This window comes from Carettochelys insculpta, chromosome 16 (genome assembly GCF_033958435.1).
Source record: "Carettochelys insculpta isolate YL-2023 chromosome 16, ASM3395843v1, whole genome shotgun sequence".
Lineage (NCBI taxonomy): Eukaryota > Metazoa > Chordata > Testudines > Carettochelyidae > Carettochelys > Carettochelys insculpta.
The window spans coordinates 4080523-4096911 of NC_134152.1; the positions used below are offsets into that span (position 1 = coordinate 4080523).

The window sequence follows — 16389 nt, forward strand, 5'->3', positions numbered from 1 at the left end:
ATCTCCGCGGGAGGGTGACGTGCTCTGAGTGACGCGCGGCGCCAGCCAATCCTCGGCCAGGCTGCCTTAATACCTGACCATATAAGGTAAACAAATGTGGCGGCGCCAATGAGCACGCGAGGGAGGCGGGCGCGGGGCTGGGAGCAGCCGGGCGGGCGCTGCAGCGGGCGGGCCCCTTGCCAGCTGGGCCCGAGCGCAGCCGCCGGGTGCGCGCGGTGTTTATAGCCGGTCGCACGCGGCTTCCTGTGTGTGCGTGCGGGGGCTCTGGGGCCCAGTGGGGCGCGGCACGAGCACACGGGGGGGGGGGTGCTCCAGGAGCCGCCTGAGCTCACGTGTTTAACCTTTGCCTGAAGCTGGGTGAAAGACTAGGTTGGGGGGTACAGCGCCGTGCACCCTCTGGCACGGCCCCACCGCCGACAAGGGTACTTAGCTCAAGTGGCATAGCGCTCCCGTGGCATGGGCTCACTTCCCACGTTCTCCAGCGCCGGGCGCGCCCTCCTTCCTGGGTCAGGCTCAAGGGGTAGCGATCCTCAGATCCCCATCTGGGTGGCAGTATCAAGCAGAGTGCCCCAAGGATCACTTCTGGGGTCTGGTTTTACTTACCCTCTTTATTAATGAGCTAGATGAGGGTTGCCCCTTCAGCAAGTTTGCAGCTGACACTAAGCTAGGGGGACAGGTAGGCGCTGGAGGGTAGGGACGAGGTCCAGAGTGACTTAGAGCAATGTTTCCCAAACTAATTTGGCTATGGAACACTTTTGGGCTTGGAATATATTGAGAGAACACAAACGTGCTGGTTTCATACCAAAAAATTGCCACACACAATGCTCAAAAGTTGTTTTTAAAATGTTAGTATCTGAGAGGTAACCCTGTTAGTCTGTCTATTGGAGAACAACAAGAAGTCCTGTCCTGACGAAGCGGGTCTTTGCCCGCGAAAGCTTATGCCCCAAAATATCTCAGTCTATGAGGTGCCACAAGACTTCTTGTTGTTCTTTAAAAAGTTAGGTTTTTGTACATGTCTTTTATTTTGCAAAGAACAAAAAATAATTAGAGCAAATCATCTGAATGAACAACTCATGTCCTTCTGATAGCAGCACGGTTAGCAACTCTATAATTTTCAAAATTAATAATTGAGTACAAACCCAAAACTAAACATCAGAATACCAGCCAAAAGAAGGACGGCTACTGTTGTTCTTTTGCATAAAAATAGAAAGGACAATATTGTTCAAAAAAGGACCGTCCTTCTTAAAGCAGGAAAAAGGGTTTTCATGAGAAAGAAATGCAAAACAAATTAGTTATGGAAAATATTTTTAAATGTCATATTTTTATAAATTTGCTATTTTTAAAGAAAACTACTGGCAAATAAAAATAAAGAACTTCTGATATATTTTTTAATAGGAAGAGAGTTTTTGCATCTTTTCATCACAATTTGGCTTAATGCTGGTGAGGTGGATCCTCATATCAGGTATAGCATCATATGATTTCTCTGACCACAACTAATTCATGCCGAAACAATCTGAAACAACTCTGATTGTTTCGGCCTGACTTGCGTAATAGCTATACTATTACGAATGCATTATAAATATTAAAATACGTACAATCTAAATACTATTCAAATACGTTAGTATTTTTGATACACATACAATTTCATATTTAGTATTTTAGATGGAAAAATATCACTACCATCAACATTTTTTTATGGAAGACCTAGTCACATCACACGGAACGCAGTCTGGGAAACTCCGACCTAGACAAATTGGAGGATTGGGCCAAAAGAAATCTGATGGGGTTCAACACGGATGAGTGCAGAATCCTGCACTTGGGATGGAAGAATCCCAACACGGGTACAGGCTGGGGACTGACTGGCTAAGCAGCAGTTCTGCAGAAAAGAACCTGGGGATGACAATGGATGAGGAGCTGGCTAAGTGTCAACAGTGTACCCTTGTAGCCAAGAAGGCTAATAGCCCAGTCTGGGTTGGACACAGTAAACTCTTTCATATCTGGAAGCCCTGGGACTGGGAGGTTGCCGAATATTCAAATATTGTGGATAATACAGAAGTATACCTAGCTTTGCGTAACACTAGAGAAAAACAAGATTAGACATTAAGAAACAAAAATGTATGCAGAGTATTTTTTTTACCAGTAACAGTAGTATTGTACACTGTAAACATATACTGTATTTGGTGTATTTATTTGTATTTACTTTCACTGTACTGTACGTAGGGAAAACGTAACTAAAATTTGCTTATGGTTAAAATGCCAGTTATTTGAGAGTTCCAGATGATAGAATGCTGGTTAAGACAGAGTTTACTGTATTAGGAAAAATACTATTTCACTTGCAGGGTGGTGAAGCTCTTGAATATGTTACCTAGAGAGGTGGTAGAATCCCCATCCCTGGAGGTTTTTAAGTCCCAGCTTGACAAAGTCCTGGATGGGATGATTTAGCTGGGGTTTGATCCTGCCTTAAGCAGGGGCTGGACTCGGTGACCTCCTGAGGTTCCTTTCAGCCCTAGGATTCTATGATCATACAGCCCCTTCTCAAGTGTTACTCAGCTGAGGCCTGACAAGCCCAGGGCTGGGGGCTGTGAAAGGGAACGGATGGGTGCTCCCCCACTCACTAAGAATGAGGCGACTGGTTCCAGGATACCGTGTTCCCGATCCAAGCAGCACTGCCCGCTGGAAGTTGTCACCTCTGGGGCTGCCACATTCTGAAGGAGACTCACAAGGAGGTTTTGTAGGTGTGTGGAGCCTAGCAGACTGCAGGTTTGGGGTTATGCTGTCTCCTGGAAAGCTGCAGGGGCAATCGGTGTCATGGTGGTTAAGCCCGGATAATGTTTAACCCGGGAAGGCGACAGCTGTGACTCCGTTATGACGAGCAGCTCCATTATCCATCAGCCGGAAGTGTTCTTTGGTGTACATTGTCCTTTATGATGTTTGTGAGCGCACAGTGATCTGTGTGCTCTGTTCGCCGGGGTCAGGAATCCAGCACCTCTGGCAAACAGCTTTGGGTTCAGCTGGGATTTGGGGCAGTTCTCTGGCCGGGGCATGCCACAAGGCCAGACTGCATGATCAACGTGGTATCGTCTAGCCGCGGAACGAATCTCAGTGGTTTTCTTTCTGAGCTTCCCAAATGCACTGCAAAATCTCCACTATGAGCCTGGGCCACAACTGGTCTTTTGCATATAAAACCCAGGGCCAAATGCCGGGGGCCCTAGGCCACAGAGGTCCCCATGAAGCGAAGTAGCTCAAGGCCCCAGGGTTCAGCCCCATGCAGGTAGGCTTCAGCTTTCTGCCCTATGTGCCAGTGAGGCTAACGTTGGTCCTGCTTGGTGGACCTCCTAAAACCTGCTTGCAGCATCCCAGGGGCGGGGGCAGACCTGGTTAGGAGTCAGTGATCTAAATAATGGTGTCCCTAATGGGGGTGTGTGTCCCCCGGGGGATGTGAAGAAATTCCAGGGGGGGGGCACAAGGTGACCCAGTTCCCTGTGTCATTCCTCCCACCCGAAGAAAAAGCCGGCCTTTGCCTCCGGCTCTCAGCCCCTGCCATTTTACATGGGCAACCCGGCACAGCCGCTAGAAAAAGCAGGCAGCCTGCAAAGACCCACGTGGAGCTATCTGCTTCCTGCAAAGGTGAATGCATGTGGGTTGGGGAGAGGAGGGGAGGGAAAGGGAGGGGGAGGAGGAGGAGGATGCGTTTATATGCGGAGCTGGGGGTGCCTGGCTTGGAGGGAGGAGAAGGGCTCGGGTGGGGGAGCTTGTAGTGCTTGGGTGGCTGGCCCTGGCATTGCGGGGCTTGGGCTAGCAGCTGGCCGCAGCAGCGCAAGGCTCAGGCATCTGGAAGGTGGGCAGCTGGCCCTGGCGATGCAGGGCTTAGGCTGGCAGATGGGGTGGCTGGCGCGTGGGCAGCTGGCCCTGGCAGTGCAGGGCTCAGACAGGCGTCTCAGGGGGCCGGCCCACAGCTGGGGTGGGCTGGTGGGTGGGCGGCTGGCCCAGGCAGCGCAGGGCCCAGGCGGCTGGTGGGTGGGCGGGCACCTGGCTCTGGCAGCCCGGTGCTTGCTCGGCTTGGATGGGTCGGCTCAGGTAGCCTCAAGGGGCCAAGAAAAACTATTTGTACTTATTTGTAATTTTAAAGAACGTTTTTATATCAAGTGTTTGTGTTTATTTTAAATTACACATTGAGATTTTGTTCAAAGGGGGGGGTTGGATGACGGTGAAGAAGAGGTGGGGGCGTGTGAGGGTTTCTCAAAAATCAAAAGGGGGACACAATGCCAGAAAGTTTGGGAACTGCTGATCTGCACTGAAATGTCTCTAGGCTTTGAGCAGCCAACTCCTTATCTGCATCCCAATTCTGCAGAAAAACTCCGCAGCTCCCAAGGCCACCAAAGTGATATCTGAGACCTAAGCATTGGGGATCAGGGACTGTCCTTCTGCTGTGACCTGGGTGTTTCTTGGCACGGCTGGTCCCAAATTAATAAAAGGAGAAAGGCTGGAGGCTGCCCCAGGTGGACCTAACTCCCCTCCACCGTCCCACACCCTCAGAATTCAGCATGTCCCCAAGGCAAGTCCATGTTCTGATCGTGCCGGCACCTTTCTCAGTCCCAGTGTTTTTTTGTTTTCTTTTTGGGGTTTTTTTTTTTTCCAACTTTTCTCTCTTGGCCGGTTCTCCCTCCCACAGACTCTGAGATCCAGCCCCAAACTCACCCCTCCACAGCTTGCTTTACTTTCCAAGCCCCCAGGTGCCGTATACCTGCTGGAGGTTTCGCTCATTTTTCGGTTCTCTTTAGAGGCAATGCCTGAGTCCCACCCGGTGGAGCACCTTCTAGAACCAGGGCTGGCTTAGCCCAGGGGAAGGCAATCATTTTTGACAGGGGCCACTCCAAGAATTTGGTCGAGGGCTGCACTTTTTAATGAGATGAAGGACCAGCTGCAGGGGCCGGGCTGGAGGATGGCTGCAGAATGGAGTCGGGATAAGGGGCTGGGGCGCAGGAGCGGGTGTGGGGGGTGAGCAGCTGTGGGAGATGGCCAGTGCCTGGGGTCAGCATGCACGTTATGGGGAGGGAAGGGGTGCCGCAAGCTGCCTGCAACTCGCAAGCACAGCCTCGGCAGCTCCCATTGGTCAGGTTGTGGGTTGAGCTGGCGGCAGAGGCAGTGTGCAGAAACTCCTGTCCCCGCCCTGGGGGGCAAGCCCCATAGACACACATGCTGGCCCCAGCTGCCGGCTGGTTAGAGCGGCGTGCGGGGACGTGGCAGGCAGGGAGCTTGCCTGAGGGTCCCACTGGACTGCAGGCCATGGCAGCGCAGAGGATCGTGGGCTGTATTTTGCCGACTCGTGGCTTAGCCCCAGGCTGCAGACCAGCCGGGCAAGCCGCCCTGTTCCAACAGGCTCCTGGCTCGCACAAGCGATTTCCCATGTTCAGAAACACTACAAATAAAGACGTGGTGCAAGCTGGGGAACGGCACAGCCTCACTGCAGGCCCAGTCGCACCTCCCCGGCTTCACTGAACCATGTTCCCGGTCCATTTACACCGTTGCCAAGTTGTAAAACAAGAGCCGGTGATGGCCCAATGCTCTGCCTCCTGGCCACCTGAAAGGCCCTTTGGAGAAGCCAGCATTACCATAGCAGAAGAAAGCTCGCAGCCAGGCAGGCGCCCCTGGGCTACTGGGCACTAACCGAGCGAGCAGGAGACAAGGGGATAATGGCGTTGCTAAGTACCAGGGAATGGTAAGCAGGCACGGCCATTCACTGCAAAGGCCTGGGAGATAATAAAGCACAGGAAAATGGCCAGGGGAGCTGAATGGAAAAAACCGTTCCCACCCCCCACCGGGCTCAGCACTGAGCGGCAGGGCCCCGGCAACGGCTGATTAGTTGCGGCCTCTTAGCTGCGGTCGGTGGGGACCAGGTGGGCGCAGAGCTAGCTTAGCCCAAGAGCTGGGGGCCCAGCGCATCCATCTCCGACTCCTCCAGCCCTTGGCTGCGTTTTGGGTGCAGCCGCCGGTGGCAGAAGGGTGAAGGGAAAGCCCCCCAGCGGGGCTCACGTCTAACCCACGGGCGCTGCAGTCACTCCCATGGCTTTCGTACCCTGGCGCCCCAGCAGTCGCCTTTACTCGGGGCGCTGCAGGCGGGTGCAAACCAGGGCGGCCCTTACACCTGCTGGATCCCCTTGAGGCGTGGAGTTGCGCCCGTTTACGCTGATGGGGGCGCAGGGGAACACAGCAGCAGGAGGATCAGCGCCGTCCCCCTCCATAGGAACGTGCAGGGGGAGGAGTGGCAGCCCCACTGCTGCCCCTGTAATTCCCCGGCTCGTGTTGCTTGGGAGGAGGGGCCTTTGGGCAAGGGGGCGGAGCACAGGTGGGCAGGGGAGGAGCTGGGAACAAAAAGGGGTGGAGCAGAAATGAAGTAGGGGTGGGGCCTGCGGCCGGAGGGTGGCCCAGGGCCCCCAGCCAGAGGCACGGTGGGGCTGCCCCATGGCAGCGTTTGGGGAACTGCTGCATGTTTCAGGGCGTGCCTAGTGGTTGCATACATTCGAGCCAAACCTCGGAGAAGAGGAGCCCAGGGAGATCCTTCGCCAGCAAGGGTGTAAACGCAGCAGGGAAAACCGGTTCCGCCGCACGCTGGTTTAATTAAAGAAAATGAGGCATCCTTAGAACCTTCTGTACCTTTACTTTATGGAGGGGGGAGAATTTGGGCCCCACGCCAACGGTGCAACAGAAAAGGGTTCAAAGCCCTGGGGAGCCGGTGGGGTTTACAGAGCTACGTTGCCTGCAGTTTCCGGAAGCCTGTTATCCTCCGAGTCATGGGTGAGCCTCAGCTTTTACAGCTGGAGCGCGAGTGGCACTGAGGGGGAACAAGCACCGAGCAGGAAAAACAAACCCGATCAGTTTAGCGGGTAGGAAAATCCTGAAGCGCTGGACTTTGGATGAGCCGCTCTGTGGCTGTGCTGGCTGAAGGTTCCTTGTTCAAACAGGCACGTCCCCCACCGCAGCTTCTGAAGAGCCGTCCTTGTCAGCTGGAGAAAACCTTTAACGGTGTTACTAAAGACTGAGGGCCTGATCGACCTTACTCCTCTCTATCCCGACAAATCTCCTTCCCCCTCGCTGGAGCCACTCCTGATTCTCAGCAAAGAATCTTCATCAGGGTGGCTCCTGATTTACACCAGCCAACGGCCGAGATTTCTCTGGCGTTGGCCCGGTTTACACTGCTTTCTGGCTGGTGTTTAATGGGAGTCACTCCTCTTTCACCTTGTGATCAGCCAAGTCCGATTTCCGAACTCGCGCTAGGCCGAGTTTCACACAGCAGGTGCCAGCTGGACAGTGACAGAGGATCGTGGGCACCCTTTGGTGCTCTGGCAGATGCAAACGAGGGCTGCAGCCCCTTTCAGCGGAGACACAGCGAGGGGGCCTTACGGCTATTGTTACTCCAGCTGAGCTGGCTTGGGAACGTCACAAGGGCTGCAATAACCCCTTCCAGTTGCAGTGTAGACAGGCCCTTAGCAGGGCAGTGTGGCCCAGCGTAGTAGCTTTACTCATTGGTGGGCCACTAAAAATTTCAAATGGAGGTGCAGAGCCTTTTGGAAATCTTTGATGGAGTCTATAGACTAGTGTCCTTCTGGGGCCCACGCCTCACAAGGGATGGCTGTGCAGGAAGGACGGCCGGGAGATGTAGCCAGCTGCTGGAACCAGCACCGCCCCATGCAACACACAGCTGCATAGGGCATCACATTTGGTGCCCCACATGGCTTGTATTTCACCTATCAGTAGGGCTGACCGTGACAGGGTAAAGCTGACAGACCCAGGTTGCTGGCACCAGGGGTAGAACCTGCGCTCATAGGGTCTAAAGCCCTGTACTCTACCACATGAGCGAAAGGCCAGCTGGCTCTCAGCCCAGGCTGTAGAGCAGAAACTTCCCCCACCCTACTACAAGGTCTCAGTGGGTCCAGATACTACAACAGCATTGCATTCAGCGCTCCTGTTTGGTGGATTATCCGCCTCCACCTTTCAGAGCCACCTCTCCCTAGGGTGGTCCCCACCACGCAAGCATGGCCTACGGTAGATGTTCCCGGAGGTCCAGGTCATGCTGCACCTCATAGTCTTCTTGATGTCACGATGACGTAATTCTGCTGCGTCTTGGGCAAGTACGTCTTGTGAGGTGTCCGTGGGAAAGCTAGGCTTTGCTGAATACGATTATCCTGTCTGCACGCAGGCATCGTTTTTGTGTCTGAAGTTCAGACTATTAGCGACACCTCTGTATTTCCAACGTGTTCTTTCTGGGACACACCCACAAATAGCCTTGTGGGGGTAACGCTGACAATGCCAGGCTTTGCTGATGGTCCGTAGGGAAAGGGAACGGACCACGGAAGAATTAAGCCTTCCTGTGACCAGCGTTCTCTGTAAGGCGAACGCTCGGGTGGCTGCCCAGAAGAGAGTCAGGTGCTGCCTGCAGATTAGCAGAGCGCCCACGGCCGGTGGCGTGTGTTTCTCTTGGTGGTGCGCAGCTGTATACACCCTGGTGCACAGAACAAAATTTATTCTGCCCACGGATGGAAAAAATGCCATGCCTGTGCCCTTCCCACCAGCCCTCGAGCAACAGCTGCTTCGACCCAGGAAGGGCCTGGCAGACCACATGATGCTGAGCTCCATTTCGGTACCTATATTTTGCTCCAAGCCGACCTGGGAGCTCAGGCTGGATGACAGGGTTCCCGCCCTGTGGAGAAGCTGTATGAGGTGAGGTGTGACATCATCTTGGCTTCGCCTCCCACACGAGAGAACTCCTGGAAACACCAGTGGGGCACCAAGCAGCAAACGGGGGGAAATGCTGGTCCCAGGCCCCTAGTGGCTCACGGGATTTCTAAGCTGTGTTTGGAAACTGGGTGGAGTCCTTGTCTTAACAGTCTGGGTGAGGAACCATGTAAGAGTTGCTTTGCAGATTTGTTTATGCACAAGGTAATCTACTTGGATCAGTGTGCTATCACTCACAGCCACTCAAAAGCTATCTTTTCTCTAAGCCGTCGCGCCGTGAAGCGAAGCGTCAGGGGATATCTGGGCTCTGGGAGCAAAGGCTGTTGCCTAGCTTTCCTACATCGAGGGGGCGGAGTACTGTATTCATGAGCTTGTATTGTATATGCAGTGCAGTGCAAGAAGGTATCATTGTGGGTGCAAGGGGAGCTGGCTGACTGTCCTTTGACCAGCTCAGGTAACTCAGCTGGGGTGTGGCACCACCTACTGTCATGTTAGTGAAGACAGGGCCTCCCACAAAGCAGCGTGGGAGAGGCCTGACCAACGGCAGGGTGAGCCGTGAGCCGGTCCCCTGGAGATATAAACATCCCACAGAAGCAGAAGGGGCCTCTGGGGGTTCTCAAGTCCAGTCCCCTGCCCTCTTGGCAGGACCAAGCACCATTTTTAAATCTATTTGCCCCAGATCCCTAAACGGGCTCCTCAAGGAGTGAGCTCACAAGCATAGGCTTAGCAAGGCAGTGCTCAAACCGCTGAACCACCCATTCTCCCTGGCTCCCTAACTGCACCCTGGGGTGAAAACCAATCACAGTCTCCAAAATACATTTCCATTTCATCCTACAGTAAATTCTTTCCTATCCAGCTTTCTATCACCCGGAACTCTCAATTAACCGGCATTTTAACCATCAGCTTATTTTAGTTATGTTTTCCAAAAGTACACTACAGTGAAAGTAAATACGAATAAAACCAGCAAATACAGTAGAGGTTTACAGTGTATAATACGACTGTTGTTGGTAAATAAAGTTCTCTGCAGACATTTTTGTTTGTTTCTTGATGCCTAACCTTGTTTAGTGTTACGCATTGCTCGGTATAACTCTCTATTATCCAGAATATTTGACTATCCAGCAACCTTCTGGGCCTGGGGCGGCTGGTTATGAAAGAGTTTTACTGAGAATATAAGAGAGAAAGACAAAGTGCCTTGGCAATGGCTACACAAAGAATCAGTGGCAGAGATAAGATTAGCACTCAAGATCCCATACTCCCTACACCTCTGTTCAGGCTCCCAAACCATACCGAGTGAGTGCCAGCTCCTACTGGTTAGATGCCAGTTGCAAAGGAGAGAGCATGCCGCTCTTTGGACTCTGGTCTCAATATGGGCACTCAAAATCTACTGCACTTGGCCCAGCATCACACGGGAACTCCGTGGCAGAGATGGAACCCATTCTGCATGGAAGCAGTGAGCTGCTGTACCCACAAGCTCGTCCTTTCTCTTCCGGTAATCCCCTGCCGCTGCCCTGTTGGTTATATACCTTCCACCTCCTGCCACAAACAAGGCAAGGACAGTCTTCGTCCTGCCACATGCCTGATTCCTTCCTGTGTCTGGTCCATCCTGTGCATCGAATGAGGCAGAGGTCGTGGGTGGGGGGCCGGTGGGGGGTGGAATGTGACTGGGTACTTAGCGACAGCGCATGTCCAAGGGGCAGAGTTAAGGTGATCCAGGCACATGTCAGCTATGCCTTGTTTCTTGCTGGCCTGGATCCAGGTGAATGTGGCTCCAGAAGCTTCACCTCCTGAGGATGAGGGAACGCTTCGTGAACTGGCCTGTCATCTTAGCACAGGGGCCCTACTAACCTTCTCTGTGTTGTTCTGGCAGGTTCCTGCTGCTCCAGGGGCTTTGCTACGAATCAAACCAACAAGAAGTTAATAATGCCCCAGGCCAAGCAAAACGACTGGGCCAGACTCTGAGAGCTGCAGCCCGGGGAGCCTGCGCCCCATGGCTCCCTGGGAGCTGCCACCTTTACATGCCAACCAAACCCAGCTTCCCAGGGGCTCCGAGGGGCCAAAGGGAAGGGGTAGGTTGGATCGTGCACAGCAGGAGTCCTCAGGGAGCCAGACAGGCTGGCTGGCTGGTGGCTGCCTTTAGAAACAAAGCAGGGGAAATCCATTCCACCACTCACAGTGATGGATATTTGTTGGCAAATGGCTGCCCCAGAGCAGCCAGGGACGGCTGTGCTCCTGGCACGTTCTCATTCAGCCTTCGCTCCAGACATATGAGCTTCTGGACTATAGAAGAATACACAGGGGGAACTTTCACTGCATTTCTATTAGGAAAATTATGGTAGAATGTAAGCCCCGCACTCCCCACCCCCCACATCATGGCCCAGGCCTGAATTGTGCCCGGTGCTGTACACTATTAGGCATATTACAGTAGCTCCTGGAAGCCCCAGGGCCCATGGTGCTGGGCATCATATCCAGACAGAGAAGTAAAGGTCCCTGCCCCACAGAGCTCCTAATCTAGGTATAAGGCAATAGATAATGGGTGGGGAACACAGACGGGGAAGCAGAAGCAGACGGTGGGGCAAAGCTGATCAGCCAGAAGGGCTGTGGTCTCAGCACACCAGTGGTCTCACCATTGCCACAGGACCACGGCGTGGCCACACTGCGTCAGACCCACGGTCCCTCTTGCCTCCTTACCCTGTCTCTGACAGGGACCAGCACCAGAGGCTTCGGAGAAAGGTGCACAAACCTCACTATGTCAGAGAGCAGATGTGGGATGGTCCATCCCAGAAAGCCCCTTCCTAATTCCCAGGAGAGATTGGCTTGGCTTTTCTCTCCCCTCCCCAAACGGTATTTCCAATGAAAACTCCAGATATTTCTCTTTGTCATACAGATGTCCAGTCCCTCTTTGAGGCTTGACCTCGAGGGGTTCCACTGTCCAATCAGACGCTGTTTGGAGAGGCATTTCTTGCGATCAGTTTCGAGTTTGCCATCTGTTCACCTGAGCCCTCGTTCCCGTGTCAGGAGGCAGGGAGACCAGAAGCTCCTGACCCCCGTCTCCAGCTCTGCTGGCATGTGACAGACATGACCTTGGCATGTACTTCTGTCCTCTTCACATGTCTGGCCTGTGCTGCCCTCACAAGGAGCCAAATCCTGCGAGGTGCTGAGCACCTCCCTTTCTGAGGAGTAGAGCCGCTGAGGGCACTCAGCCCTTTGCAGGATCAGGACCACAGAGGGGTGCTGCGAGTCCAAGGTCTTCCTAGGGTGGAAGGAGGGCTGCTCGGACAGGTGTCCGGCATGAGATAATCGCAGATCAAAAGCCACAAGGGGGACCCACGCTGGACGGATCTGCAGCACCGAGGCAGGAAAAGTCACATGACTTTCCTTTTCCTTGGGTGAACTTGGAGCATCATATTTCCAGCCAAGTCACAGCTGGGGATGCTGGATATTTACTGGTCCCACCATGATCCAAACAAGACTACCGGATCAAAAAATCATTAAAAACCTACAAGCTGTTCTAGATTGTGGCGCTACACTCTAGAAAGCCCTAGGTGACAGGCCTGTCCTTTCCTACAGACAGCCTCCTAACATAAAAAAGATTCTCACCAGCAGTCACAGGCTACACCACTGTAATACTAATCCTGGAACTCCTCCTTGCAACAAACCCCGCTGCAAACTTTGTTCACATATTTATTCTGAGGATACCCTCACTGGTCCTAACCATGTGAGTTACAAGATCACAGGCACATTCTCCTGCACTTCCAGCAACATTATATATGCCTTTATGTGCCAGCAATGCCCCGACACTACATACATTGGACTGACAGGGCAAAACCTTTGCCAAAGAATAAACGGACACAGAGCAGACATCGAAAAACTCAATACACATAAGGCAGCCAGTGAACATTTCAATGGAGTGGGCCATTCTGTTAAAGACTTGAGAATTTGTGTCCTAGAGCACAGAGAATTTAAAAACAGATGACAGAGAAATTTGTGAGCTGGAATCCATATTCAAATTTGACACATTAACACATGGTACAAACAGAGACACCACCTACCTCAGACATTACAAGGACTGTTTCCCTTCCTTTGATGCTGGTAATTATCTCAGACAGGACACTTAATATCCCGCCTCCTTCAGTCCTATTTGACGTCAGTTTTTATTGCAATTTTTTTTGGTCCTCTGTATTTATAAATGTCAGTCTGCATTGGAAATGGGTCTGTCCCACGAAAGCTCATCACCGAATAAATCATTTTGTTAGTCTTTAAAGCGCTACACTTCTGCTGCTCTGTTTTGTGGGAGTACAGGCTCACTCGGCCACCTCTCTGTTAGAATGAAGACCACTGGATCTAAGCTAAACATGGCATCCCAGTCAGCTGCCAGGCCTGGGTCATGACAGAGCATCACTCAGTCTTCACCGCGGCTAGTTGGCCCCCTAAGCCCCACCACAGAGAAGTAATAACATCCATCGCCTGTCTGTAGTCAGATATGGGGCTGTTCTTCAACCCTCCTCCTTCCATTCTTGGGCCAGGACTCCCTACTGCCCATCTGCCAGGGCTTCACCGGCTTCAGTGTAAAGTGTCCTGAGTGAGGGGCTTTCAAGCTCTTGGGGTAGGCAATTCCCCAGCGCCAGCCATCTCCCAGCCAGGACATGTCTTGGATCTGCCTGTAACGCTGCCCACTCCTCCCAGACACACCCTGGGGGATGCAGTGAGGGCCTGATGCCCCCGCCCTTGGGGCAGGCAAAGCTATGGGCACAGAGAGAGGACAGCTGAGGACAGCAGGGTGGGTGGCACCCACCCCTCACTCTAGAAGCTAAGCCCACTTGTCTGTGCACTGGCCCAGCCTGCAGCTCACCTCCTGACCTAGGCTGCTCTGCCTCGGGTGGTGGGGGGAGAGGGAATGGGGTCTTCCCATCGCTTTGAGGGATGGTGAAGCTACGCAAAGGGGGTCTCCAATGGGGGTTCTCATCACTGCGGGGGCGGGCTGCATGGTTCGGCCATGCTAAGGGGGACCCCAATGGGGGGGTTCCCATTGCAATGGGGGGTTGGTGTGGCCATGCTAAGGGGATCCCAATGGGGGGTCTGCTTTCGCTGCGGGGTTGATCCGTCCATGCTAAGGGGGTCCCGCTGGGGGGGACCCGTCGCCGTGGCGGTGCGAGGTGCGCCGCGCTGCTGAGGTTTCCTAGCAGGTTGGGCAGTCAAGTGTCAGCGCCCTCTGCCGGCGGCTGTGCGCGTGACACGTCTCGCTTTGCCGGAAGAGTCCACTGAGTGAGGGGGCCTAGTCCTTCGTATCCCGAAGGCAGAGGGACGGACTGTAACGACCTACGCACTCAACGCGACTCTTGGTACAGTCCGGCCCAGCTGTCGGGCGGCCGTGCGCGGACTGAGCGCTGTGGCTGCTGGGAGTTGTAGTTTCTGGACGCCAGAGCGGCTGTCCACGACGAGGCTTGCGGACTCGCTTTCCCATCGTGCCCCGCGGCTGACTGTGTATTGCGAGACCCTGGTCCGTGGCCGGGGTGCTCGCTGGTCGCCGCCGCCGCCGCCGCTGCTGCTGCTGCTGGGTCCCCGGCCGGGCCGGTCCCGCCATGGGCTCCCTGCTGAGCCGGCGCATCGCGGGCGTGGAGGACATCGACATCCAGGCGAACTCGGCCTACCGCTACCCGCCCAAGTCCGGTAAGGGCGGCCCGGCCCGGGGAGCGACCGGCCCCCCCAGCGCCCCCCCCGCCCGGGGACCGACCGGCCCCCCCCGCCCCCCCAGCGCCCGGGGACCGCCCGGCCCCCCCAGCGCCCCCCCGCCCGGGGAGCGACCGACCGGTCCCCCCTCCCCAGCGCCCCCCCGCCCGGGGACCGACCGACCGGTCCCCCCACTACCCCTCCCGCCCGGGGACCGACCGCCCCCCCCCAGCAACTCCCCCCAACACCCCCTGCCCGGGGACAGACCGGCCCCCCCAGCGACCCCTGCCTAGGGTCAGACTGCTCCCTGCAAACCCCCCCCCAGCACCCTGCCCAGGGACATACTGGCCTCCAGATCCCCCAGCGCCCCTGCCCCGGGACAGAGCTCCCTGGGAAAGGAATGGGCAAGTCGGACTCCTGGGCTGGCCAGGCTTAGCTCTTTGAGCACTGGACTTTTTTTTGCTCAAGAAGGGCTGCTTGCTGCTCTGTTTCCTTGTCTCTGCATTTAACTTCCTCCTTGCCCGGTGTGCGGTGCTCAGCAAAAATTACTGGGTCACATACTGGCCTCTGGCAGGGAAATGCTTCCCTCTGGCTCGTGTCTGACCGGAGCGTTAAAGACCTGGAAGACAGTACTGCACCTTACAGTAAGCCACAGCATCACCTCGAAGCTTCCTGCTGGCTCCCTTCATGGGTTGGGGATAGCCCCGTGCCCCATCCGACCCCCCCACCAGACATGCACGTCTCCATTGCAGCAGGTACTAATCGAATCAACTGTCCAGCCCCAGAAGTCCCCCAGAGAGGAGCAGTTTTGCCTGACTGTAAATGTGTTGCTTCAATAAAAAGGTTCTACTTGATTTATTTTTCTTCTCCCCGGGGACTCTTGCTGGGGACCTGTCAGCTGCAGACTCCCTGCCTGCCACCCTGGTCTTCCTTTCTTTCTGCCCCGCTACAAATAGGAGCCTTGTTTGGTGTCATTAATTCTGCCTAGAGAGGGATTTTTTTTTTTGTCTCTAGTCTGTGAGGTATAAGGTCACTTGATTTTGCTGACTGGGGAGCACCAGAGGCCGGAGCATGTGACTTCTTAGCTCCAGCCTGAAGTTTGCACAAATCTGAGATGAAGAGGCGGTTGCCTGTCACTGGCTAAAGAGAGGCGGGAGGGACAGCTAATCCTGGCTCCCCACAGCCTTCAAGACTCTAGCTGCAGCTAAAAATTCCTCCGGAATATTGGTTTGCAAGAGAAAATAGGAACCAACTTGATGTGCTCCTGGCTGCAGATCTTTGGGTGCTCTCTAAGGGGCGTGGCTTCAGGTGGAAGGGGCGGGGCTAGGGTCAGCCAATCCTCAGAGCCGCAGCAGAAATTTAAAGGGCCCGGGCTTGGGCGCCCTGAGCCTTGCTCTCTTAGTGATGCCAAACACATACACACACACACACACACCTGTGTTGCCAGTCCCCTGTGATTCCTTGTCCTTTGCATCTCACTGTCCCCTGGATAATTTGGCGTGCGAATGTTGCCAGGGAGCTGCGGAGGTACGGGTTCAATCAGACTCAGCAGAGAAGCTTTTGGGGATGGCAGAAGTGCTTGTGTTGCGCTGTTTGAGAGGTGGCTGCCAGGAGCTGTGTGTGTCTGACGGCTTTTCCCAAGGGCTTCCTAAGCAGGTGCCCTTGAGCTTGTTCCAGGGCGAGACTGCTGCGATAACAACCCTGAGGCACTGTCTGAGGTATGTGGCGGCCCTGGATAAATCAGTGTGTCAGTAGAATTTCTCACTGAATGACCTCCTGGTCCTGCTCCGTGCGATTGAAATACGAGGCGGGGCATCTGAGTAGCTGCAGACGTAGGACGTGATGGTTGTCATTTGTCAATCGTTTGGATTGCTGTGATGCTGCTTCAGAGAACGATGCACCAAATTCATCGTTGCTGTTGGTGCGATCTTGCTTGGTACAGATTGAACCTCTCTTGTCTGGGACCCTCAGGACCTGACCGGTGCCGAA

At 54.4% G+C, this 16389-nt stretch overlaps 1 protein-coding gene across 4 annotated transcripts in view; it reads left to right on the forward strand.

The window, feature by feature from the left end:
* The first annotated feature begins 14204 nt into the window (after positions 1 to 14204).
* The window catches only part of MGRN1 (mahogunin ring finger 1), a 61436-nt gene continuing 59251 nt past the window's right edge, over positions 14205 to 16389 (forward strand). For 3 of the 4 annotated variants that reach the window (XM_075010417.1, XM_075010418.1, XM_075010419.1), the window contains exon 1: positions 14206 to 14400. In XM_075010417.1, coding sequence (XP_074866518.1) covers positions 14313 to 14400 — 88 coding nt within the window. In that variant the 5' untranslated portion in view covers positions 14206 to 14312. Of the gene's footprint in view, positions 14401 to 16389 lie in introns of all 4 variants that reach the window. The other variant, XM_075010416.1, reaches the window with a different exon arrangement.